At 38.4% G+C, this 25055-nt stretch overlaps 1 protein-coding gene across 1 annotated transcript in view; it reads left to right on the forward strand.

Moving 5' to 3' along the window:
* Positions 1–25055, forward strand: part of Prex2 (phosphatidylinositol-3,4,5-trisphosphate dependent Rac exchange factor 2) — a 299642-nt gene that overhangs the window by 169715 nt on the left and 104872 nt on the right. The window contains exons 26-31 of the mRNA XM_006974690.4: positions 11552–11731; positions 13888–13982; positions 14599–14681; positions 15414–15504; positions 16123–16251; positions 20695–20736. Coding sequence (XP_006974752.2) covers positions 11552–11731; positions 13888–13982; positions 14599–14681; positions 15414–15504; positions 16123–16251; positions 20695–20736 — 620 coding nt within the window. The remainder of the gene's footprint in view (positions 1–11551; positions 11732–13887; positions 13983–14598; positions 14682–15413; positions 15505–16122; positions 16252–20694; positions 20737–25055) is intronic.

Consider the following 25055-nt stretch of genomic DNA (forward strand, 5'->3'; position numbering starts at 1 on the left):
GTAGATGGATCTGTGTCATGGGCGCTGAGCCCTAGAGCTCAGCTCTCTGCAGGAGTTGTAGAGAATACCTGCACCCATCCTACAGTTCCACCCAGGCCAAGAGTTATTACTCTACTCTGCCTTTGTCAAAAGCAGCACTACTGATGTGTCAATGTACTGACAGCCAGCTCCTCCTGATGCTCCTCCAAACTTGGCTAATTTGTTGACTTTTTCAAGTTTTAAGTCATTCATATATTTCCAAGTAGATATATGTTCTCTTCCTTTCTATTTTTTTTTTAAATGGAGGCAACATTTTTGTTTTGATGATGTGGTTCCCTGTGGATGCAGCTCCTCACGCACAGTTGGATGCACAGAAGGCTCTTTGGAAAACTCACATTTTTTTTTTGAGGAACTTCATCTGTGTAATAAGAATAAAATCAGGAATTTCATTGGGGATGACATTTAGGGCTCTCTGTTTTATTACAGTCCAATACCAAGAGACCTCCTACCTTTAAAAAAAAGACAACTTGGATGAAAGTTCTAAATATGATCCATGGAGAAAACATGATACAGTACAATTAGTTATGTTAGATGCTATTCTGTTTCTAAATAGTCTGTTTCTAAATATTTTAATTTTTTTTTCTTTGAAAATGGATTCTTTCCTCACATCATACGTTCTGGTTACAGTTTTCTCTCCCAGACTTTCTCCAGCTCCTCCTCACCTCCTCTTCCATCTGGAGCCACTCCCTTTCTATGAAAAAATTGGCTTCTAAGAGATAATAATAAAATATAATAAGATAAAATATAATGAGATAAAACAAAACCTATCACATTGAAATTGGACAGGCCACACCTGCAGAAGACAGACCCCAAGAGAAGGCACAAGAATCAGAGACCCGCAAGTGTACACACTTAGGAATCCCATAAGAACATGAATGGAAGTTTTATGGAAGCCATTTTATATAATATATGCATAGAGGACCTGGTGCATTCCCATGCATGTCCTGTGTGCATTGCCTCAGCCTCTCTGAGTGCATATGAGCTTTGCTGATGTTGATTTAAAGGGCCTTGTTTTCTTGGAGTCTTCCATCTCCTCTGGTACTTACCCTCTTTTTTTCTTTTTCTTTTAATAAATTTATTTCTTTATTTTACATCCCTGCTGCAGTTTACCCTCCCTCTTTTCCTCCCAGTCCCCCCCCCCCAGGCTCCTCTGCTGCTCCCCACCCAGGGCAGGTCTTCCATGAGTATCAATAAAACATGGCATACGAAATTGTAGTAAGACTAATCACCTTCCCATGTATTAAGGCTGGTGAAGGCGACCCAGTATGAGGAGTAGGGTCACAAAAGCCAGTAAAAGAGTTGGGAGATCGTCCCTGTTGCCACTGTTAGGAGTCCCACAAGAGGACCAAGCTACACAACTGTAACATATATGTAGTGTCAGGTCAGTCCCACACAGGTTCCCTGGTTGTGTCCTGAATCTCTTCAGGACTTTGATCATGAAGAGGTGCTTGATTTCTTCAAAGACCATTCCTGCATCAAATGAGATGGTCTTTTTTTTTTTTTTTATCTTTAGTTTGTTTATGTGGTGGATTATATTTATCCATTTATGTATGTTGAACCATTCCTGCGTTCTGGATGGAGCCCACTTGATCATCATGAATGATCTTTGTAAATGAACAGAGTCTTCCTTCTGTTTCAACTTTGTGGAATAATTTGAGGATTATTGGAATTAACTCTTCGACCTTCTGGTAGAATCTATGCTAAAACTAGCTCTGGGCTTTCATTGGTTGGGAGACATTTAGTATCTGCCTCTATTTCTGTAGGGTTTATAGGTTTGTTTAAATTTCCATCTAATCTTGATTTGACTTTGGAAGTAATATTTATTGAGATGATTATTCATTCTTTTAGATATTCCAATTTGGGAAATACAAGTTTTTCAAGCATGTCCTTATGATTCTCTTGATTTCCTTAGTGTCTTTTGTTATGTCCCCTTTTCATTTCTAGTTCTGCTAATTTGGAAATTCACTCTTCTTTTAGTTAAATTAGATAAAAGTTTGTCAGTCTTATTGATTTGTTTCTCAATGGTGTTTCACTGACTCTTTGTATTGCTTCTCTTGTTTATTTGTTTCTATTATATTGTTTCTGTTGATTTCTGACCAGCGTTTGATTATTTTTTGCAATGTCCTCCTTTTGGGTGTGATTTCTTCTTTTTGTTCTAGACCTTTGCTGTTAAGAGATATTTTCAGTGAGTTTGTATTTATTTATTTTTTTATGTAGACACTTACTGCTGTGGACTTAAGTCTTAGAACTGCCGTTGTTGTATCCCATAAGTTTGGGTATGTTCTATATTCATTTCCATTCAGTCCTAGAAAATATTTAATTATTTTATAAATTTATGACTGGACCCATTTTTCATTTAGCAGAGAGTTATTCAGTTTCCATCCATTTGTAAGCTTTCTCCTGTTTCTGGTGTTGTTGATATCCAGCCTAAATCTTGGGTGGTCAGACAGGATGCAGAGTGTTATTTCAATTTTCATGTATCTGTTGAGACTTGCTTTGTGTCAAGTATGTGGTGAACGTTCCTTGAGGTACAGAGAAGAAGGTATTTTGCATTTTGGTGCGAAGTTTTATAAATATCTTTTACCAACTTATCTGCTCTTGGGTTTGGGGTACAGGTTTTAAGAATTGCAATGTCCTCTTGGTGGATTTTTCCTTTGATGAGTATGCAGTGTTATTCCCTCTCTCTTCTGGTTAGTTTATGTTTGAAGTCTATTTTGTCAGATATCAGAGTGGATAATTTCTAGGAAATTTTTTTTCCAGCCCTTTGCCTTGAGGTGATGTCCATCCTTGATGTTAAGTCATATTTCTTGGATGCAGCAGAAGGATGGATCCTGTTTTTGAATCCATTCTGTTAGTCTATGTCTTTTTATTGGGGAATTGAGACCATTGATGCTGAGAGCTATCAATAAGCAGTATTAGTTGTTGTTATTGGTGGTAGTGGTTGTGTTGTGTGTGTGTGAGGTGTGTGTGTGTGTGTGTGTGTGTGTGTGTGTGTGTGTGTGTGTGTACATGCATGCTTCCCTCTTTTAATGTTGATCTTCTGGGATTATTTATTTTCTGTCTTTTCTTGGGTGTAGCCAACCTTTTTAGGTTGGAGTTTTCCTTCTAGAAAACTACTATATAGTGCTGGGCTTGTATTATATGTTGTTTAAATTTGACTTGATCATGGAATATCTTGTTTTCTCTAACTATGGTGATTAAAGTTTTGCTGGATATAGTAGTAGTCTGCTCTGGCATCTGTCATCTTGTAGAGTCTGCAGCAATCTGTCTATCAACTTCTGGGTTTTAGAGTCTCCATTGAGAAGTCAAGTGTAATTCTAATAGGTCTACTTTTATATGTTACTTGGTCTTTTTCCCTGTTAGCTTTTAATCTTCCTTTTTTGTTCTGTATGTTTAGTGTTTAGATTATTATGTGCTAAGGATACTTTCTTTTCTGGTCCAGTCTATTTGGTGTTCTGTATATTTCTTTTACCTGGATAGGTATCTCCTTCTTTAGGTTAGGGAAATTTTCTTCTATGCATTTTTTTTTAAAGTATTTTGTTTCTTTGACCTGGATTTTGTTTCCTTTCTCTTTTCCTTTTATTTTTAGATTTGGCCTTTTCATCATGTTTGAGATTTCCTAGATGTTGTGTGCCATAAGATTCTTAGATTTAACATTTTCTGTGACCAGTGTATCTATTTTTTCTATCATCTTCAATACCTGAGACTCTTTCTCCAGTCTCTTATATTCTGTTGTTGAAGCTTGACTCTGGTTCCTGTTTGAGTTCCTGAAATTTTCATTTCCAGATTTACTTTAATTAGGTTTTCTTTATTGGTTTTACTTCCAATTTCCTGTCTTGAAAACTTTTATTCATTTCCTTCCACTGTTTGCTTGTATTTTAATGGATTTCTTTAAGAGATTTGTAGCTGAAGGTTTTCTGTGTCCCACCCGGCTCCTGCAGCCCTGCAGTCCCATAGCTGTTCAGGCCCAAGTAAACACGCAGAGGCTTATATTATTTTTAAACTATTGCCATGGCAAGCTTCTTGTTATCTAGTTCTTATATCTTAAATTATAACTCATTTCTATAGATCTATATTTTGCCACATGGCTTGTGGCTTACCGGTACTTTTACATCTTGCTTCTCATGGTGGCAGCTAGCTGCATCTCCTCTGCCTCTCCTTTTTCTTCCTGTCTGTCTGTTTGGATTTCTTGCCTGCCTCTAAGCTGCCTTGCCATAGGCCAGACAACTCTATTTATCAACCAGTCAGAGCAACATATATTCACAGCATACAGAAAGACGTTCCCATCATTTCCCCTATTCTGTCTAATCAAAAAGGAAGGTTTTAACTTTAACATAGTAAAATTACATATAACAAAACAGTGGTCAAGCAAGAATTATAGTAACAATATCTAGTCTATTTGTATTTGGCAAAATTAAAGAAAATATTCTATCATCTACCCAATATTTGTGAATCTAAAGTTCTATAACTAATTTATCTTTTATCATAACCAAGGAAAATTATAATTAAAACTATCTAGTCTTTAACTACATCAAATACCTCAGAAGGATACAATATTACCTAAGTAAACAGGAAGAGCATTGTAAGCAATTTCCAAAAATCTAGAATGACAGAGATAGCTGGCTACCTAGACAGTTACCCAAAATTCTTCTGTAACGTTGGGGCATCTATCTTCAGCCCATAGACCTAGTCTTTCAGTCATTTTTTATTCTCGGGTCTCTGAGGGAGTTGAAGATTAGATAGTTATAGTTACAGTTATCCTTGTTAAGAAATACAGAAAAGAAACTCACTAAGAGGTGTTAAATGTATAAGTTTGAAAGACATCATAAGATAGTTTTCTGTTGGTAATATAAGTTAGGATAGAAAGTGAATTAGGTACATTTTGGATTCACCAAAATAGGATAGATGATGGAATATTTTCTCTGAATTTGTCAAATGTATATGGACTAGACATTGTTCATGTATTTATTGCTTGTACATATTGTATATAGTTATTGTACTTATTGTCTATAGTTTTTCTTATTAGTTATAACTTTTTATTTTTATTTTTATTAGATGAAAAATGGGAAATGTAGTAATATTTTATTTGTGCTGAAATGTGGTGATATTTTATTTGTGCTTTAATAAAGTTTGCCAGGAGATCAGAGGAAATAGCAAGCCATTTTAAGTAAATAAGAAGTCAGACAGCATACGCCCTTAATCCCTTAGGCAGGGTCTCTGTGTGTTCAAGGCCACACTAGGGAACAGAGCCAAGCGTGGTGACACAGGCCTTTAATCCCAATACCAACCATAGAGGCCTGGAGGTCTATACAGACAGACAGAAAGTTGTGTAGGAAGAAGTGAGGTAGCTGGGCTAAGATAGCCAATGAGAGGGCAAAACAGCAAGGCAATGAAGGCATGGGCAGACAGGAAGTAACTTGCATTTGGAAGCTGCAGAGTTGGTGAGGTAAGGTTGGCTGGTGGCTTTCCCTATTTCCCTGATCTCTCAAAGGCTTTCACCCCGATAATTGGCTCTGTGTTTTTCTTTATTTAATAAGACCATTTATAAATTCATCTACAGAGATTCATTCATTTTTTTCTTTAAGGACATTTATTATATTTATAAAGGCTGTTTTAAGGTCTTTTTCTTGTGCTTCAACTTGGAACATTCAGAGCCTGCTGGGGTAGTGTTTCTGAACTGTAGTGGAGACATATTGTCCTGGCTGTTCCTGTGTTTTTAATCTGGTGTCTAGTCATGTGGGAAGGGGAAGATTGTAATTCTAGATGCTGATATCTGGTCTTCTCCGTTGTTGGATCAGTGTTTAGTTCCTTAGTTTCTGTTTCCTCTCTGGTTCTTAGGAAAGTGTGGTGGTTATGTATTGCCTGCTAGGAAATTCTTCAGAGATCCAGATAAATGTGAGCATTTGAGGGAGGGGGGTTCCAAGGTAAAATGTGTTCTGGATATTGGGAGCTGACACTTAGAAATGGGCTGGGCTGGGGAGCTGACTGGAGGGATAGCAGGACTGAGAAAAGCAGGCTGTTACACCAGGATCTGCTTAGTGAGTACCCTGGGAATGAGGATCCACAGAGAGGAGCCATCACATCAGCTCTGCTGCAGAGTTGGGGATGAGACTGAGGGACTGGATTTGGAGGAGAGGCAGGAGAGGTGAAGGTCTGTAGTTAGCCTACTGCTTCCCTGACCGGAGTGCAAATACATATATTTTCAAGAAAAAAAAAATATTGTAAATTGCGGCATTACTTCACTTGGTTTTTGATCCTTATATTTAAAGAACTAGTTTTAGCAATGGCTAGGTTTCAGTGAACTGCAACTAATTAAAATGACACATTTTTCAGCTGCGAGTTCCCCATTCGGCTGTTGTGAAACCTTTGCCAGTTCTGTGTGCTTATTCGAAAAGTAACAAGACATGAACAATGGCTGGAGAAGTGAATTTGGTCTTCTTCGTGAACAGCATGTAATTTAATTCTAAATATAAACATCTTCCACATGATTTGATTTGCTGCATAGTCTCTTTAAAACAATGCAGTTGTCCAAATGCCCGGGTTCCCCATTGCCCTTAGAATTCAGAGACAGTGCAGTGCAGTCAAGCTTACCAGGTTATTTTAAAGGCTTGTTACCAGAGCATTTTCTGACCATGTGATAATTATTCTTGGTCAGGGTGAAGAAGCAGATGTTGTGATAACATTAAAGAAATTCCCTCATAAGACCTCATAGCCAGCCCTCCTAGAAGTTACACTCATTCCTGCAAGGACCTGGTATTGAAGCTGTCTTATTTTGATGTCTGGGTACCCTATCACCCAATCACTTCTAGAAATCATTTTTTCCTATTACACAGACATTTTACTTTATCCTCATACTTAGTTTCAGATCCATAGATGGAAATGAGATGAATTTTGGTTGCAGTAACCCAAAAGAAGTGAGTGTTACCGATATGATGAGGACTTGGTGGTTCCTGATTCACTCTGGGAAGCTGAATGATTTTTGCCTTTGAGTTGTTTGTGGTTAATTATGTTTGGATATAAGTGAGAGGGAAAACAATTCATAGGTGGTCCAGAATTCTTGATGGGAGTTTAAAATAGAGAATTTGTGTATTCTCCCTAGCATAGTGCAAATGAAGGGAGTGTGGGCAGTGCATGGTAAAAATGGGAACCTTGAGAACAGGCCTTGTTTTGCAAGTATCAGATAGCCTAAGATTGAATGATGAGTTGCTGTACACCAGGGAAGTTGGCACCTGGGATTGCAGTATTGTTGGTGGAATTATATTTGAAGCATTTTGCTTGTTAAATGTACAAACAGAACCATGCCTTCCCAAAAATCCCTCCAAGTGCTGCTGTGAAGGGTATATTGTGCTTTTATACTCACTGACGTACTGTATTATTGTAGTTATTTGTGATTGCTGGATGGGGCAGGGTCTCCAAATTGCCTCTCATTTAAATGCTTCTAAGACTGAATTACAATATTCTTATACTTAAACCTTTTACACCCTTTTACCTACTAAGGACTTATCCCAACAGCAAAGTGTTGTCCAACTTTTCAGTTCATCAAGTCAGAATTCAAATACTATCTTTGTTTTTGTCCATCTTATTTTTTTCCACTTACAGTACCTCATTAGGTTTGTTAGTTATACCTCAGACTATGTCCTTGCCTGTCACTCTTGACTGAGTTACCATCGTCCCTCACTGGTGTCTCTGGAGAGTTGCCCAGCTGAGCCTCTCTTGGATGCTTTCTGCATTCAGCAGATGCTGGAGAGATCCAGTGTAGTGAATTGGTCTGGTCCCCTCCTAAAGCCATAAGCAGCATTACATTGTAGTTAAATTACATCTGTCCCTTTGTATCCAAGGGAGATTGTACCTAAAGCTCTCAGCAGATACTCAAATCTCAAGATGCTTTTATTTCTTGCATAAAATGGCATAGTATTTGTATATTACACAGTTATACTTTTGTATATTAAGTCACCTCTAGATTCCTTATAGTATTTACTATAATATAAATTCTAACTAAATAGTTGTCATACTGTACTGTTTAGGGAATGATAACAGGGAAATGTTGCACATATGCAATGCAGGTAGAATGCTTTTTAGAAATACTTTTAATCTATGGTTGGTTGATGGAGTCCATGGATATGGAACACACTGACCCAGATAGCCAATTGTAGGATCAAATCTATTTTTTTAGCCTGCAAACTTCTGCATCATCTGCCCCAAGCTCATGTCACTGAGTTCCAGCTTCACTACCCTCATTCTGTCCCTGAAAAATGACAACTATAGTCCTATATGAGGGTGTTCTGCCTCGTGGACCCTGTTCCTGAGAAGGTCTGCAGGTCAGCCAACCACTTGGGCTTTCAAGAGTCAGGCTAAGAAAGATCCATAGAGAGAAGGAAAAAGCTCCTCCTCTCTAGACACTCTAGCCTTTCTCTGACATCTGCTTTCCACACAGCACCTTTGTCTTGTATCCCCTTATATTGTTCAAGAGCATGCTAACAATCTCACAGATTTCAAGAAACAAGGGTGTCTTTATTCATTCTTCATGTCCATGTTAGGCAGTTGTTTTTACTCAGAGGAGCAGACAGGTTCCCCTTTAACGAGAATGCTACTGATTGTCCTGCAAGAGAAAGGAGTAAGGTGGGTCTACCCAGGCATATAGGATTCTACTATCAGTAACACACACCACATCCTTCATCTTACATCACCTAACACAATTCGTGTAGACACACCCATCCTCGGAGGACTAGGAAGGTGTCTCCTACTTTGATATGTACACTCGTGACCATCCACCCTCTCCAGTGTGTAAGACTTATGCGGAGAAGTCAAATTCTCTTAATTTGCAGTGTATGTATGTGACAGTATATGTCTCTCATCTCCTCCCCGCCAGCTAAAAATAGAGTCAATACCTCCTTTATAAGGTGGAATTTAGATGTAAATGAATTAATACCTGGTCTATATTTACCACAACTACTATAAGAACGAAGAAATGCTATGACGATGGTATTTTGGAACACAGATAGGTGAGTTATAGTGTGCACAGAAGTTATTATCCCTTAGTGTTTCATCCAAAGGAAACTGTTCTGGAGTAGGATTCTCCTCATAATTTAATTAAGTGGACCTTTGGTAGATAGATGCATGTTCTCAATGAGCAAAAACAAAGGAAAGAATTTTGTGCCTGCACACACAATATATATACTTTATTGTTGCTTCTTGGAATCTAGAAATGTTATGCATGTGATTTTTTTCCCTGTCATTCGTTTTGTTTGTAAGCTTAAACACTCATTCCCGGAGGGTCAGTACAAGTACATTGCAACGGTTTAAAATGTGAATACAATCCTTATTACTGTGAGAAAACTGTTTATGCTGAGCCCCATGACTTCTAATTTAAAATACCCACAAGCACCGAGGGCTCCTGTGAGATGAGAACTGCATGCCTTTCCTCCTTGGCATGCAGGGTTCATCTGTCTCTGCAGTAGGAGCTTGGGTAATTGGAGTTAGTCTAATGTTTTCATCTTGTGGAGGGAAGGAGTGAATAAATGTACAATCTGTCTTACAAGGCCTAGAAATATCTTTCAAGATAGAGAAACTGTCTTTAAGATAATTCATCATCACTTTGTGCTGCGGAAAATGTTCACAGAGTCTTGAGCAATGGAATTCTTCCGTTTTCACTGGTGTCTAACAACTATAAAATGCCACACATTATTCAAGCAGCACCTAACAGTGAGAACTTCCCTGACCAAACTATGTGAAACTGTAGCTCTGAACTGAATCTAGTGGGTCATGAACAGGCTACATGAACAAGTGCTCTACTGTGGAGCCACACCAATGCTCAGCGCCATCCTTTTTCTACTTATTTCCTAGAACTTTGCATTTGTCACCATCCGATGAACTGTAAAGTTTGCTGTTTGTTACTTCCCCCCAGTGAAATTGACACTCCAACAAGGAGAGGCTTTCCTGTGGTTCTTGAATACCACATATACAGTACTAAGAACCAAACATGTTTTAAATCAGTGAAATCCCTTACTGTGGATTTACTCAAATCCCTTACTATGGAAGCACAGCATTGGGTTTGTTGTCACATGTACAATATGTATAAGAGGTATGGGAACTTCTGTCTTGAAATACCCAAAAAGGAGTATTTGTATTGTTATGAACAAATGCAAATACAGTTAATGTACAATTGGTTGGAACTGAGTGTCAGAGGTATTTTATAAATGTCACTGTGATTATTAGCAAGAGAAGTTCAGGTATAGTTTAATTCATCTTGCAAGTTTGTAGCATGCTGTTTGATCATAAAAACCAAGTTTATGTTCACATAATTTTGAGTTAGATGCTTCTAACAGAAGCGTCACTTCATCAAACTTCCAGCCTTAGAATTGTAACTACTCAGTCTTCATCAGTTTTTACACCAACTCAAGACATTATATACCCTTGAGCTCAATTGAATGAAACTCTTTAATTGGGCAGCTTTGTGCATTTTTTATCCCAACTGGATTGCCAATGCAAGTGGTCCTGCCTCCTTTTAGCCTGACATGTGTGGTCACCCTGCTTAGTATCTCTAAGTTAGTACATCCAGGGCTCCTGCCTGTTAGAACAGAGAATAGAGATTAATGGTGTGGATTCTCCCTGTCAAATAAGTAATGCTATGCTGGAGGCAGAAGTCAGAGGGTAGCTTGGTCTTTAAGGTGGAAGAATGAGTCAGGGGTATTAAAGAACAGTTAATGTTTGCAATTAGTAGTAGTTCCTTGCATGACTTTTCCTGGTGAGGCAGGGGCCAGCCTCTGAACTTCCAATATGGCACCAATGCCAGACCAAAGAACTGATTCCACTCAAGTCTAGCTTGGTTAAAGAATGAATTTACTGGGGCTACATGTGGGGAGCATGGATGACCCAAGCTGCATTGCTGAAATGCCCATCCTAGCATGGGGTGATGCTGTGTCCTGGAACTCCCCAGACAGCTTGAAAACAGCTCCATCGAAGCGTCTCCTCCTTCCAACCATCCTTTACTGGATTTATAGTCCTCCCAAAGGCCTTGTGAATTGTTAGCTTGGGAGACCTTCTTGAACCTATTCAGTTTCCTTAACCTGCTGAGTCTTAGGAGCCTTCCTGTCCCTCCAGAAGGGACAATTTCAATTTAGAGGCAACTGTACTGCTAGTGGCCCAATGACAAGAGGGAATACAAGTGTTATTCACAGAATGTTACTCACATTTAATTCCCAGTGCAGCCATGGGGGCTAGGTACTTCATACCATTCCACCATACTCGGTTCTGATAACAAACCGCAGGTTGCTGAAGCAGGATTTGAATACAGCCTTCTGTATTTGATTGTGTGCTGCTTTCTTGCTTCTGAGCAGTAAAACCAAACATTCTATGACACATTTTTCTTACACAGATACTGTTTATTTGGCACCAAACACAGAAGCATTCTGGAAATATTTGTAAGCCTATCACATTTAACAAATAAAAGAGTTATCTGTTTGAGCTAGTTTCAAAACATGCACTTATGTTCTTTAAAAATGTCACATTGCAGCCTCCTGTCTTCAATAACATATTCTCCCAAGTTGGAGCGTAAGACAACAGAATGTGTGATACCCACAGACAGTGACAATGAGAAGGGAGAGAGAAACAGCAAGCGTGTCTGTTTTAACGTGGCCGGAGATGAGCAGGAGGACTCAGGTCACGACACCGTCAGCAACAGAGACTCTTACAGGTGAGCCCTTCCTCCGTCTCGTCTCATCAACGAACTCAAGGGAGGTTTCTATTTTCTTCAAAGATCTTGTAAAAAAAAATGTTGATGGTTGATTTTATTTATTGCTATTTCAAAATAACCATCAGTTCAAGTAGGATAGCATTGCCTTTAAAGTGGTTCTCATTAATGATCCGGGTTATTTGGCACAAGCATTTTTCCCTCCAGCAGTGTGGCTCTGTTGTCAGAGAACTGTTCTTACAGGCTGATTGTGTAACCCTGTAATAGCAGTTGTTCAAAATGCCTCTTGATCATTGTTTATTGGCTAGTAAAGAGCAGTTCTTTTTTCCCTTGTTCCCCCCCTTTTTTTCTTTTTTAAAAATATATAATGTAATGCACTTCCATGTCCAGCTTTGTGGTTGTTTCCTCCAGGGGCTGTTTCTGTAGTAGTTAGCCAGGACTGATAGCATGAAGTACTCCTCACTGGCTGACTTGAACAACAGAATGTGTCACATAGTTCTAGAACTCAGAAGCCTGACCAAGACGTTGACTGTGCTGGTTCCTTCTGAGGACTGTGAAGGAATGATATACTCCAGGCATCAGTCCTTCACATGTAAATTGTCATCTTCCCATGGCGTCTCCTCATGTGACCTCCCATTATAGATCCCCTTCTTATAGTTGTATTGGATTAAGAACCCATCCTAATGACCTTACAAAGACTGTCTCCTTAAATTTGGTCACATTTTGAGGTCCTGAGTGTTAGATTTTAACTTCAGAATTTGGGGTAAACACTTCATCCAGCACCCCTTCCTGCTCCAGGCCTCTTTTGAGGAGTCCATCACTGGAAGTACTTTTCTCCCCCAAACCTTGTCTCCAGAGTTCTCCACTTTTCCAGCCAGCCACATATATTGGGTGTACAGCTTCAGCATCTCTGGTTTCACTTACAGCAGTTGAAGGAAAAAATATTCACTGCTGTTCATAGTATTTCCAGTGAGAAAAATGTGTCAGTATTAATTATATCAAAATTATTTTCATCAGGTAGGATTATCTCAAGCTAGTAATGAACAGTTTTTTAACAGTGCAGTTTTTAGCAGAGGAATTTAAAATACCGCCCCCCACAACCACCTAAAGTGGCAGATTCTGATAGCAACTCCATTTGATACACAAAGGTCTATGGAGGTAGGGTAGATATTCACCTTGGCAACCAGGGGCCTCGCTTCATGACTTCTTGCTTAATCAGTCTGCCAGCCTAATTTTATTTTCCAAAGAGGATTTTAACAACTACATCAAGTAATTATTCCTGGAGATTTAATGATGAATTGAATACCTTCACTATTTCATTCACTTTTAGCTTCTGAAAGTACCAGCATGCTCCATAATAGGAGTCTGTGGTTTCTCTCCAGTGGGAAATTACATTTCTAAAAATATCTTCTCCCTCACATCCTAGTTATCAGATAATTTAAATTACCCCCACAGTCTCTCTCTGGACTATGATAGAAATTCTAAATGTAGATTTAAAATCAAGTCGTTTTTCCTTACTCTAAGGAGTTAAAAAAAATCTCTGGTACTATTTCTAAAATCTGAATTATCCTCATAATCACATAGCATCTAAAACACTCTTTTCATAGATAGTCATTATTTTTAGTGTTATCCATGGAGACAGATGAGGTCACTGGTTTGGGAGCCTCGAGGATGGGATGTCCCCAGTAAGTTGTAATATAAACTATCAGAAAGAAAAAAAATTAATAAAACAGACTTTGTCAGAAACTTACCTAACCACTGTTATTAAATAGATAATGAAGACTTATGTGGGGTTTTATAACCAGACATTTTCAAAAATTCACTTAGGAATCAATTATATGACAAGAAAAATTGTAATGTTTGAATTTAAAAATATGCTTTTAAAAATTGAGAAAAAATTGAGTTGGGCAGGTTTCTTTTTCTCATAATGTTGTATAGAACACTCTTTTAAATGTATTTACGGCACAAATGTATGTGATAAGAATTAGCAGGCGGATGCAAGCACTCTCTACTGTAACTTTAATTAGCACACAAAGCAATGACTTCCCTTATGGTGTCTCTCCTCTGTCCCTCTGCCCTGCTCACATCGGGCCGACACTGTTCTCTCTTGCCATCACATTGGAGTACAAACCTGGGCAAACAGATTCTCTTTTTCGCAGTGACTGCAATAGCAACAGGAATTCCATTGCCTCCTTCACGAGTATCTGCAGCAGCCAGTGCAGTTCCTACTTCCACAGTGATGAGATGGACTCAGGTGCGTGTGGGAGACAGCCTGTGCGCTTTGATGTTAGCGGCATCACAGATGCCTGCAAAGGGGGGGTTCATTTCTTTGATCCACATGCATTTTCAATTTTATTAGTCATTCTCAGTGGCATCCCAAATTACATTGTGACTGTTAAAGCTAGTTTCCAAATGCCAGTTATAAGAAGAGCACATTTAAATGTGTTATTTAATGTATGGCTTCTGATCTTCCTCTTCATTGTGAAGGGTTATAGGTACACTGGAAATAAGGTTTTACCAAAAGCATTTGTCATGGATGCTTGGGTGGTAGTGTAAGAAGTCGTTTCAGCCTGAGGATGTTTTTTAGAAAGCACATACACCTGAGGGAACTTTACATTTAGTGAACTTGGAGAGGGATGTCAGAAAAACACAGGTTGATGCTCCGTGCTCTATGCTTCCTGTGAGGGGCATTGCTTTGGACTGTTTCAGCAGCATGATCCAACTGACCTTTCTGTTCTGTGAGACCTGATACAATTCCTTTTCTGATGTGGGAGAAGGTCTCATCTTTAATTGCTTGTATTTTATCAAACAATAATATTTCAACATTTTAGAAATAAGATGAAGGTTTTGGAATTTTTTTTTATATATAGGTGATGAACTTCCTGTCAGCGTCCGCATATCTCATGATAAACAGGACAAGATACACACTTGCCTGGAGCAGCTTTTCAACCAGGTGTGATGGGGCAGTTGTGGGTCTTTTGTCCAGATTAAAGGTCAGCAATTTTTGAAATATAATGCAAGGAGCTAGGAAGGAGAATGCAATCTGTCTCCTGACCTCCTTTGCTTTAAAAGAGGCATTTCTACAGCTAACCCAAAGGATACTTGTGAATACCAAGTGTTTTATAGAAAATTGTATACGGCAAAATGAAAAGAACCACATAAACAGGAGAAACCCTCTTGACTGTTGGTGGGTTGACTAAATGTTTCCTGGTACCCTGCTTAGTGTTATTTCTAGTTTCAAAAACTTTACAATTGTCTGGAAGTTCATGTCAGGACTTCGCTTTTGCAAAATGTTTTACAATCATAATAAAAAATGATCATATTGAAAGTTTGAGCACTTTGAAAATAAGTCTGTTTTTCAAAAGTTCTGAACTTTTACTTTTGTGAAGTAAATTTTTGATTTGTACCTTTTTGTCAGTTTATTGTAAATTACTAGGAAGAATTGGAAATGTTTAAGTGGAAATATGAGTTGATTATAACATTTTGCTTAAAGATAAGTTTCACTAGCATTGTGGGTTTTTAAAAACATTTATTTAAGAAAAATATTTCATAAGATAATTTCATGCACATGTATATATATGTATATATGTATATGTATATGTATATATACACACTGATATATACCTATATATTATGTATTATGTACTATGGTTGTCTCTAACACTCAGAAATCTACCCTTGGTAGATGGATTCCATAACCAACCTCTTGAAAGGGCAAGCTGTTATAAGGGCCTTTGAGCAAACCAAGTGTCTCACACCAGGTCGAGGATTGCAAGGTATGTTTGAAATAAATATTAGATGATAGCATGCAATAGACAACATAGTCATAAAACAAAAATGTTGCAGAAAAATTTTGTTGCTTTTGTTTCATAATTCTCCTAACTCCATTTCTGTTTGGATCATATGTGAGAATATTAAAAATAACTATGATATCTTTTATAAACTTTCATGTTTCTTTGAAAGTTTAAAACACTTGATACCTTTAGGGGCAAAACCAAAAATTCATGAATTAGAGACACAAATGTCTTAAGTTCCTTTTGCAGTAAAGTCTAACTGGTCATATGCCATGGTGGGGAGGGGCATCAGGAGTGTAGAATTGGCAGGTAGGCTTCAGACCACAGAGCCTAGCACGGTACCCTCCTCCCACCTCGTTTTCTGTATTTACAAAGGGGTTTCTGCCTATATCTGCTTCCTGAGTGGAATACCTATTAGAAAACAACATTGAGCTTTGATTTTTAGATTTAACAAACACACTTTCTGTTGTAACTTCTCTGAAGAAATTTATTAACACTGTTTTAACATGGTAAAATGGATGAAAGCAAGCAAATTCTGAAGCCAGTGGAATTAACTGAGAATTGGTTAACACTTATGAGAGATACTCCACATTTGTTTAGAATTTCAACAGGAAATGGAGGCAAAGCTGAGCTGCCCAAAAAGGTTGAGGCTTCACCTCAAGCAGGATCCTTGGAATCTTCCCAGCAGCGTCCGGGCTCTTGCACAGAACATCAGAAAATTTGTTGAAGGTCAGTATGAAAAGCAAAGAACATTGTCTGATATCAGCAATAGTCACTTAAAAAGCCAGTAAAACCAGAAGTCTGGTAATGCCTCATTACTTTTTGCAGTGATTTCCATTCTGAATAAAATAAGAGGGATGAAGTGTGTGAGGAGCGAGGAGCTAGAGAAGGAATAAGCCTGCAGAATGTATCATGGAGAGGATTCTGCATGAATAAAATAAGGCCTTGTGCATAGACAAAGTGAAACAATTCAAGCTTAAACCTTTGGAATTTGAAATCATGTGAGAAAATTATAAAGAATGAACAAAAAAGTACATGAAGCTTAATTTTTATAGAAAGCCTAAAAAGTTGGTTGTATATCTGTGGAGGAATCTAGTTTTTAAAGTTTTGGTCTTGGCTGATGGCCTCTGGCGGCCATGACATTATTTGCATGGCATCCTGAAATTGTTACAACCTCTACTTTAGAGATTGGGGTAATGGCTGAATGTCTGGAGATGTTTTTGATTGTCACGGCTGCAAGTGTGCCGCTGGCACCCAGTGGGTGCAGATCAGGATGCTGCCGAGCCTACTGTAGCCTGTAGGACGGTCTGTCACAGCAAAGGATCGTTTACCCCCAAATATTGACAGCACTTACGGTGAGAAGTGTGCACAGCAAACATAATTTCCATGATTCTAGCATACTTCTAGTGACTCTAGTTTTAGGGTAAATTAGAAATACACTCAAATACAGCAGCTTTGAACACTGAGCTAAGTAGAGAGGACATTTGGATGGATGTAGAGCAGGCCTCCAGATAAATAACAGATTTTATTCAATGCTGAAGTGTTTTGTTATTTGTAACTGGATTTCTAGACTATATTTTAATTTTATGGCTTAATACTGTGGTTTCCTGGGACACTTACAACATCCCATTAAAATTCTTAATCAAAACTGTCCCAAATAATGAATATTCTAAGAATGAATTGGTTTTAAAGACACTTTTGAGAACTGGAGCACATGTCTTATGGAGTGGAAGCCATATTTTCTCAGAAGAGTTAACTCTCAATAGCATAATGCTCCCAGAAGTTGCAAATTCATACAGATGAGCTCACCATCTTTTGATGTTTTGATAATGATAAAAGTAGATAGATTTAACTGTATTTTTTTTCAATTAAGTACAATATTGGTTAGAAATGGACATATACCTTAAACTTTGTTTTACTACCTTTTAGTAAAAGTATTTCATCTTTAACATACACATTTCTAATGTAGATAAAATACTCAATAAAAAGCATTTTAAAATCTTACATTAATTGTCTTAATATGTTTTTATGCTCTTTGTTCTTCGAGGCACATTTTGAAGCCATGGAGTTAGTAGATACTTGCATAGGTTGATTTATTATTCCTTTGTTCATTTGATTGATTGATGTTGTGAACATTGGTACCACCCTTGGTCATGAGACTCCAGTAGCTGGTTTAGTCTGACTATATGCCGTAAGAATCTTATAGTGAATGGTATGGTAAGGGCTTTTTGCAGAGTTAAGTTCTAGCTATTTTTCTGAGTTCATTTGAGATGCAGTTACTCTGAGTGAAAACTCAGATGGTCTCTGTGTTAAATGAGTCTTTAAAAAACAGTTTATTTGCCATCTACTGCTTCAGCCAGAGCTGCCCCAGGGAGAGGATATACTGTCATTATTTTTAAATCAGATGTTGTGATGTGGAATATCCTCAGGTAACCTCCCCAGTTCTTTACCACTGTGTTCCATTTGGTTTAATGTAATTTTCATCCTACTTTTCAAACTGTAGGGAGTGATGTAATAGATGTAGCCCCATGGATGCTAATAGATAAAAATTTAACTTATTGACACTTGGCTAGAAATTTGTGTTTTACATATGTCAATGGAGTGCTCCCATTTTTTATGTTTCCTGATGTCTGATTTAAAGTTTATACCAAATACGGTATCAAAACATCATGACCCTATGACCTTTGTATAAGAAGGATTGCTACAGTGCCACTCCAGTGTTCGATCACTATTTCTCCATCCGTACATAGCCTACTGGAGAAGGTAATAGAAGGTAGCCACCTTAATGGGGTATTGATTGACTGAGATGTCAAAAAAGTGCTAAATGTCTTCTTCTTAATCTTTCAGCTAAGCATAGTCTCATGTAACCAGCTAAATTCAGATACATTTACTTGATTCTACTATCCCCTTAAATTTATGCTCAATTTGTGCTACCTGACTTTTCCTGGGAAGAAACAAAGAAATGCCCCCTCACCCCAGATAATGCTATGACAGAGCAAAGAGAGATTCCATCCAAGTTCAGAGTTTATCAGAGCTACTTACAGGAATAGGGGTGAGGGGTGGCTGACAGGAGCATGGGTGAAGGGGTGAGTCACAGGAGCAGGGGTGAGGAGTGACTCATAGGAGCAAGGGTGAGGGGTGACTGACAGGAGTATGGGTGAAGGGGTGAGTCACAGGAGCAGGGGTGAGGGGTGACTGACAGGAGCATGGGTGAAGGGGTGAGTCACAGGAGCAGGGGTGAGGAGTGACTCACAGGAGCAAGGGTGAGGGGTGACTGACAGGAGCATGGGTGAGGAGTGACTCACAGGAGCAGGGGTGAGGGGTGACTGACAGGAGCAAGGGTGAAGGGTGACTGACAGGAGTATGGGTGAAGGGTGATTCACAGGAGCATGGGTGAGGGGTGACTGACTCACAGGAGCAGGGGTGAGGATGATTCATAGGAGTAGAAGTGGAGGGTGACTCACAGGAGCAGGGGTGAGGGGCGACTCACAGGAGCAGAGGTGAGGGGTAACTGACAGGAGCAGAGGTGAAGGGTGACTACTCACAGCCTGTGGGTAATCACCAGAAAGTCCATCCCAACATGTGTGATGGCTTAAGATGGCTGCATCAGTGTGTGTGCTCCTTGCACAGTTCTCAGGCAGCCACATGACTGAGAAGTCTCCTTGCCCCTCTGCAGCTGTTTCCTGCTGACACAACCATCTTCTCATTTTCCTGTGCATCTCCTCATTTTCCTGAGCTTCCTGAATCTGCTAGGTTTCCTGTGAGTTTAATGAGCACCTTCCCTCCACGAGGGGGTGTTTCACATGATTTGTAAATGGTGACATTTTCTCTTCTTTTTTTTTTCCTTTAAAATGACATTCTTTTAAAGATCTACTATTTGTCTCCCAGAAACCTACGTTTTCTTTTTTGTCTGTATTTGTCCCAGTATCATAAGGCACGTTTTGTTTTTCAGTTTTACATACCTTGCCTTCATAATGCTGAAAATTTTCTATCCTTCTCTCCATGTTTTCTGATCTGTACACACTGTTGCCAGATTTTCTTTTAAATGAATTGTTCATGGTACATTCTTCTATCCCAGAGCCTGGTAGTGATGTCTCCCAGATGAGTCTAAACTCATCAATCTAATATTATAAGCTATTTTTCATGTCAACTTCATAATTGTGGCCCAATCCTAGTGTCTTAATGAGATAATTAGATATGTTGTTCATTTTCTGATATATTTCTTTGCTGGCACTATTCCCACCTAAGTTCCTTCTCCCTGGTGGTCTAAACTTAAGTTTCTGTGAAGCATTTTGTCATTGTGGAGTCTCTATCAGCTTCAGCCAGCTCTAGGTTAGAGTAGTAGCACTCTTCATGAATATACAGCACTTTAAAAAACTTGCAAAGACCTTACGTATATTTCCTGTTCATTTTCCTAACACAGGCCATTATATAGATAAAGTATGATCTATAAATGAGCTGAGACTAAAAGAAATTCTTAAGTTTTCTAATGCCGTAAAGCTAGAGTAAACAAATTGGTTTTCAGTTGAGTGTGCTTGCTTGCCTCTGAAATCTGTTTTTGCAGTCGTGTTTGTAAAATTCACTGCCCTTTGAAATGTTGACTGTATTTCTGATCAGAGTCCACTCCCTCTCTTCACAACTATCATACATAGAACAGGATGATTTGTAACTCTTTTTTACATCCCATAATCTTGATTAAATAGAAGGAACTCTTTACTATTAGAAGTCAATGGACACAGTGATAAGTACGAAAGTAATATGTACTTGTCAAATATTTGTGATTGGCCCTGTGTGGGATGGAATAGTAGAGTATATTAATGTATATTCATGCATTTGTATTTAAAATTTTTAGTTATAGTAGCAACTATTATTTCCACAGCTTAGCAACACAGCTTATAATACATATGTTAGGGAATAGCATATAAGCTAAAGTAGCCAAGGATAACCTAGAATTGGGCAGTATTTGAATGGTGTTCTATAGTGTAATTCAGAATTGGAAGATGTTCTAGCATCTTGAGCAGTTGATAGCATTTATCTAAGCAGATGGGCAATAGCAGAATGTCAAGTAAATGGCATTTTGATTACCTAATATCATTTACTACCAGGATACAATGTCATATGTGTTGCAGAAGCAGAGTGGACAGTTAATAAGTGTGCTCTCTTTCTTTGCAGAGGTGAAGTGTCGGATACTGCTGGCTCTCCTTGAAAACTCAGGTAATATTTTACCCTATTTTTGCTATTTGAAGCAGTGTGGCCAGGATCATAAAGGTCTTAAAATAGAAAATCAATGCCTTCTGCCACTCGGAGAAGTAAATGGGGCTGTGACTCCTGCCTTCTCTAAAGTACTGGAAAGATTTTCTTCAATGTATTTAAGTATTTTAATAAGAACACAAAAGCTTAAGCTCATTTTGGATTATAAGTACATATAAAATACATATAAACACATATTAAAACTGTCTCATTACTAAGAGAAAGAGGAAGCGGGCATGGAAGCAGGCAACTCCAGCATCCGGGAAGCCAATGAAGAGGGAGCATCACAGGTTCAGACCTCGCTTGGCTTGCACATCGGTCCCTCCCCTCAACAGGGAGAAAGAGTGTAGGCTGTGGTAAAGGGAATAGTTGGTGTGTGAATATGGTATTTGTCATGAGACCATCTAATCGTTGTTTATGACCAAGGATTTATATAAAATATATATAAGATATTTATAGATCTTACATTAAAGCCCTTCTACCATCCATTATTAGGAGTGTTGACATAACCAGCAGTAATGCCAAAGGACAACTACAGATAGCAGGGTGTTCACCCCCTCAAAGCCAGCACTACTTATTTTCACCATCAACAACTACCCAAAGTGGTAGCTGTCACAAATGTTCCCCAGATTGGTGTTGTAAGAATGTAAGAGTGATGGATGGTCTGAGAATGTAGCTCCCGTGCTTGAATGCCCATCTAACAGTCAGGAAGCCCTCCTTGATTGCATGCCCAGCGTAGTGTGATGGCACACACTCACAAAGCCAGCATTCAGGAAGTAGATACTGTGGAAGTGTGAAAGAGCTCGGCATGGTCTGCGCACCATGGCACCCAGTAGCTGGTTCCAATGCAACAGGGCCTTTACTGGCTTGTGATGTATTTATTTACTCTATTAAGATTTAAGAGCCAGCTTCTCACTCAGTTGTCCAAGTTAGCCTTGAACTCCTTAGCTGACGTGATCCTCCAGCCTCAACCATTTGAATATTTGGAAAATGCTGCCACACCTGTCTTGGGATTTTTCTTTTGAAGGCGGGACTCTCAAAATTATATTGCAACTAAGTAAATAAAGATAGGGTGTAATTTGTGGCAATTTTAGAGCCTACTAACTTGGAAAATTTTGGTGATGAATGAATGAGTAGAGTCTAACAAAGGGGCTTTTAGTTAATTGATTGGTTAGTTTGTGCCTTGTTCTTTAATTAATAACAGTAACAACAGCAGAAAATCTTACATTTTTGAACTATTCTAACGACACATTTCATAGATTCATTTTTATAAACTTCATCAGGGACAACTATTGTTGTTTCCACATTTTTAAAGAGAATACATATGTTCTGGGAGGATAATAATAACTAGTAGATGGTGTTCATTCAACTCAGATCTTTGATATCATGATGGTTCACCAAAATAGTCTCCAGTGAGTAAATTTAAGAAATGGCAAAAGGCACTTTGGAATTTTCAAACTAGCTTCGCTAGTTCCAAATTGGTCCTGGATTGCCTAGCTTTCTTCAGTGTTCAAATGGCTGCTTCAGTATATGGTTGTGGTGTTTGTGTGTGCTTATGTGTATATTTTGAGATAGGGTCTCATATAGCCCAAGATAGCCTCAAACTTCAGGTTATAGCCCAGCCTGAAGTTTGGGATCCTCCTGGCTCTGCCTCCTGTGGGCTGAAACTGCAGGCAGGTGACATCACACCCAACTATGATAATAGGCAGGTGACACCACACCCAACTGGGATTGTAGGCAGATGACACCACATCCAGCTGGCAGCAGCTTCTTTTTCTTCTTTTTATTTTTTTTCTACTTATGGTTCTTTCTGTTATTTTTTTCACTCACCCTTCCCTTTTATATATGGGATGGCATTTAAACAAAAGTCAAATTATGCTGTCATTTTGCCTGTGAAATTATGTTTTTCATTAGAAAAGGATAGACCATATCTGCTAAATGTTCTACTTAACCCTTCTTGTTAATCTTTTGGAAATATTCCATATTTATTAGAAGTCAAAGATAAGCCGGGCGGTGGTGGCGCACGCCTTTAATCCCAGCACTCGGGAGGCAGAGCCAGGCGGATCTCTGTGAGTTCGAGGCCAGCCTGGACTACCAAGTGAGTTCCAGGAAAAGGCTCAAAGCTACACAGAGAAACCCTGTCTCGAAAAACAAAAAAACAAAACAAAACAAAACAAAACAAAACAAAACAAAACAAAACAAAAAAAAAAGAAGTCAAAGATAAAAGTTCTGTTTCTCTGGTTTGGGACTTTTAGGGATTTTTAATAGTTTCTTTTTGTGTGTGTGTGTTTTGCTTTTTAAGAACTTTATACATAAGCATTATATCACTCCTTCTGCTCCCTCTTCCAGCTCTTGTGTACCCCCTCCCAAATCTGTGATCTTTTCCTGCATTATTATTGTTGCATACATATACATATATATATAGACATACACACCTATATATAATCTACTGAGGCCGTTTAGATTTGCTTGTATGTATGTGTATCCAAGGCTGACCACTTGGGATTGGACACTGTGTGGGAGCTCATCTGTGGAGGAGATTGCTTCTTCCTCGGTAGACAGCCATTGCCCAGCTGTGCCATTACTACCGTCCCTAGTCTGTGAAGTCTTAGTTTTCATGTCTTTGCTTGTTTTTCTTTGTCCCCTACCATGTCTGTGTCAGCATAATGCCCATCAATATCTCTATGTATCTCGCTGTCCCCTTCTGTGTTCTCTTTTGAGCAGTAAATTAAGGCACTTAGACTTGTAAATAGCTGAGATTACATGAAGTATTGCATTTGTTAGGTGTTTATAGAAGGTGAGTACAGTAGGAACTGAAGTATCAAAAGGAAATTGAATCTTTTTATAGCAACAAAACCATTTTTTTCAAATATATTCCTACTACAAGAAAAGTTTTACTCTACCAAAATAATTAGCAAGCTGTCACACAAACCTTCTCTTGCTAGAAGCTGGGTATAGTTGTTCAGATGCTTGCTGAAGTTCTTTTTTATTTTTATTTTTTATAAGACTGGGAAGTGAGAAGAGCTTTGGTACAGAAGGACATTGGGGAATTTTGAATTTAAAGGAAAAGAGTGTATGTTTTTGTTGGCAGGAAACAGATTTCGGTTCATTTCTCTATCATACTGCTCAGTAACACAACCAGGTTCCCATTCAGTGCCAAGCACTGCTAGGTGCTAAGAAAAGAGGAGCTGCAACTTTAATAAGCCTATTAGATGCATTTTGTTCAGAACTGCTGTGCTTTCTAAAATTCTGTTTGTCTTTATTAGAGACCTCTGAATTAGGAAGTAGAAATGAATCTTGTCTTAGTTCTTTTTTTCTTCCAGTACTAGGGATTGAATCCAAAGCCTTTTTCTTGTTTATTCCAGGGAAGCACTCTATTGCTGAGTTATATGCCCAGGTCCAAATCCTGTGCCTTAAGACACTAGCTGAATGCTCATTGATTGCCTCTAAAGTCTATGGTATAATTCATGTGATATACCACTTCTGGTCTTGATGCACTAATAATCCAATGGGGGGTGGGGAAAACTCTCAGAGTGCTTTCAATTATCCATCTTAGAGAGAGATGTCCTGGGTCTGTGATGGCAGAATAAGTTCACCATATTTCCTGAGACAGAGAAAATTTCACAGTCTTTAGTATTTCAATAATTCAAATTTGTCCAATCTTTTAATGCATTGATTGTTAAACACTGCATTAAAGTTTGTGGATTATCTGTCCTTCTGTCTAATGAGGCATAGAAATAAAATATGGGCTGTGAGGCCATTTAGCAAGGCATTTAATGTTTGAGGGGTGCTGAGTTTAACTGCAAGGCTCAGTATAGGTCTGTGCACCCACACTTCTTTGTTTTGTTACAGTTTTAAAATCTTGCTGCATTGTGGGATGAGAGGAGGGGAATGTGACATTGAGAAACTGTGAATATCAAGTGGGAATATATTTATGAAGTCTGCTCAAAAGAGCCAAGTGGTGACTATCACCCTATAAAGCAATGAGCATTTATTTAGTATCTTTAATTTAAAAATTCATTAGCTTAAAATTCAAATGCCACTGTTGTATTTCTACCTCTGTTATTCTATTATGGCTAGAAATGTGGCCAAGGCTCTGACTGGGGCTCCTCCTACTTCAATAATTGATACTATGCTTTATTCTCATGGGATATTCAATGTTAAAAATGAATCAGTGAGCAAGAACAATGTATATTTGGAGTTATCAACACTTTTGTGTTAGAAAGATTAATGAATGTTAATTGTGATCTCTTCAGATTTGATAATGATTGAATGAAAGTTGG

Source organism: Peromyscus maniculatus, chromosome 2 (genome assembly GCF_049852395.1).
Source record: "Peromyscus maniculatus bairdii isolate BWxNUB_F1_BW_parent chromosome 2, HU_Pman_BW_mat_3.1, whole genome shotgun sequence".
NCBI classification, from domain to species: domain Eukaryota; kingdom Metazoa; phylum Chordata; class Mammalia; order Rodentia; family Cricetidae; genus Peromyscus; species Peromyscus maniculatus.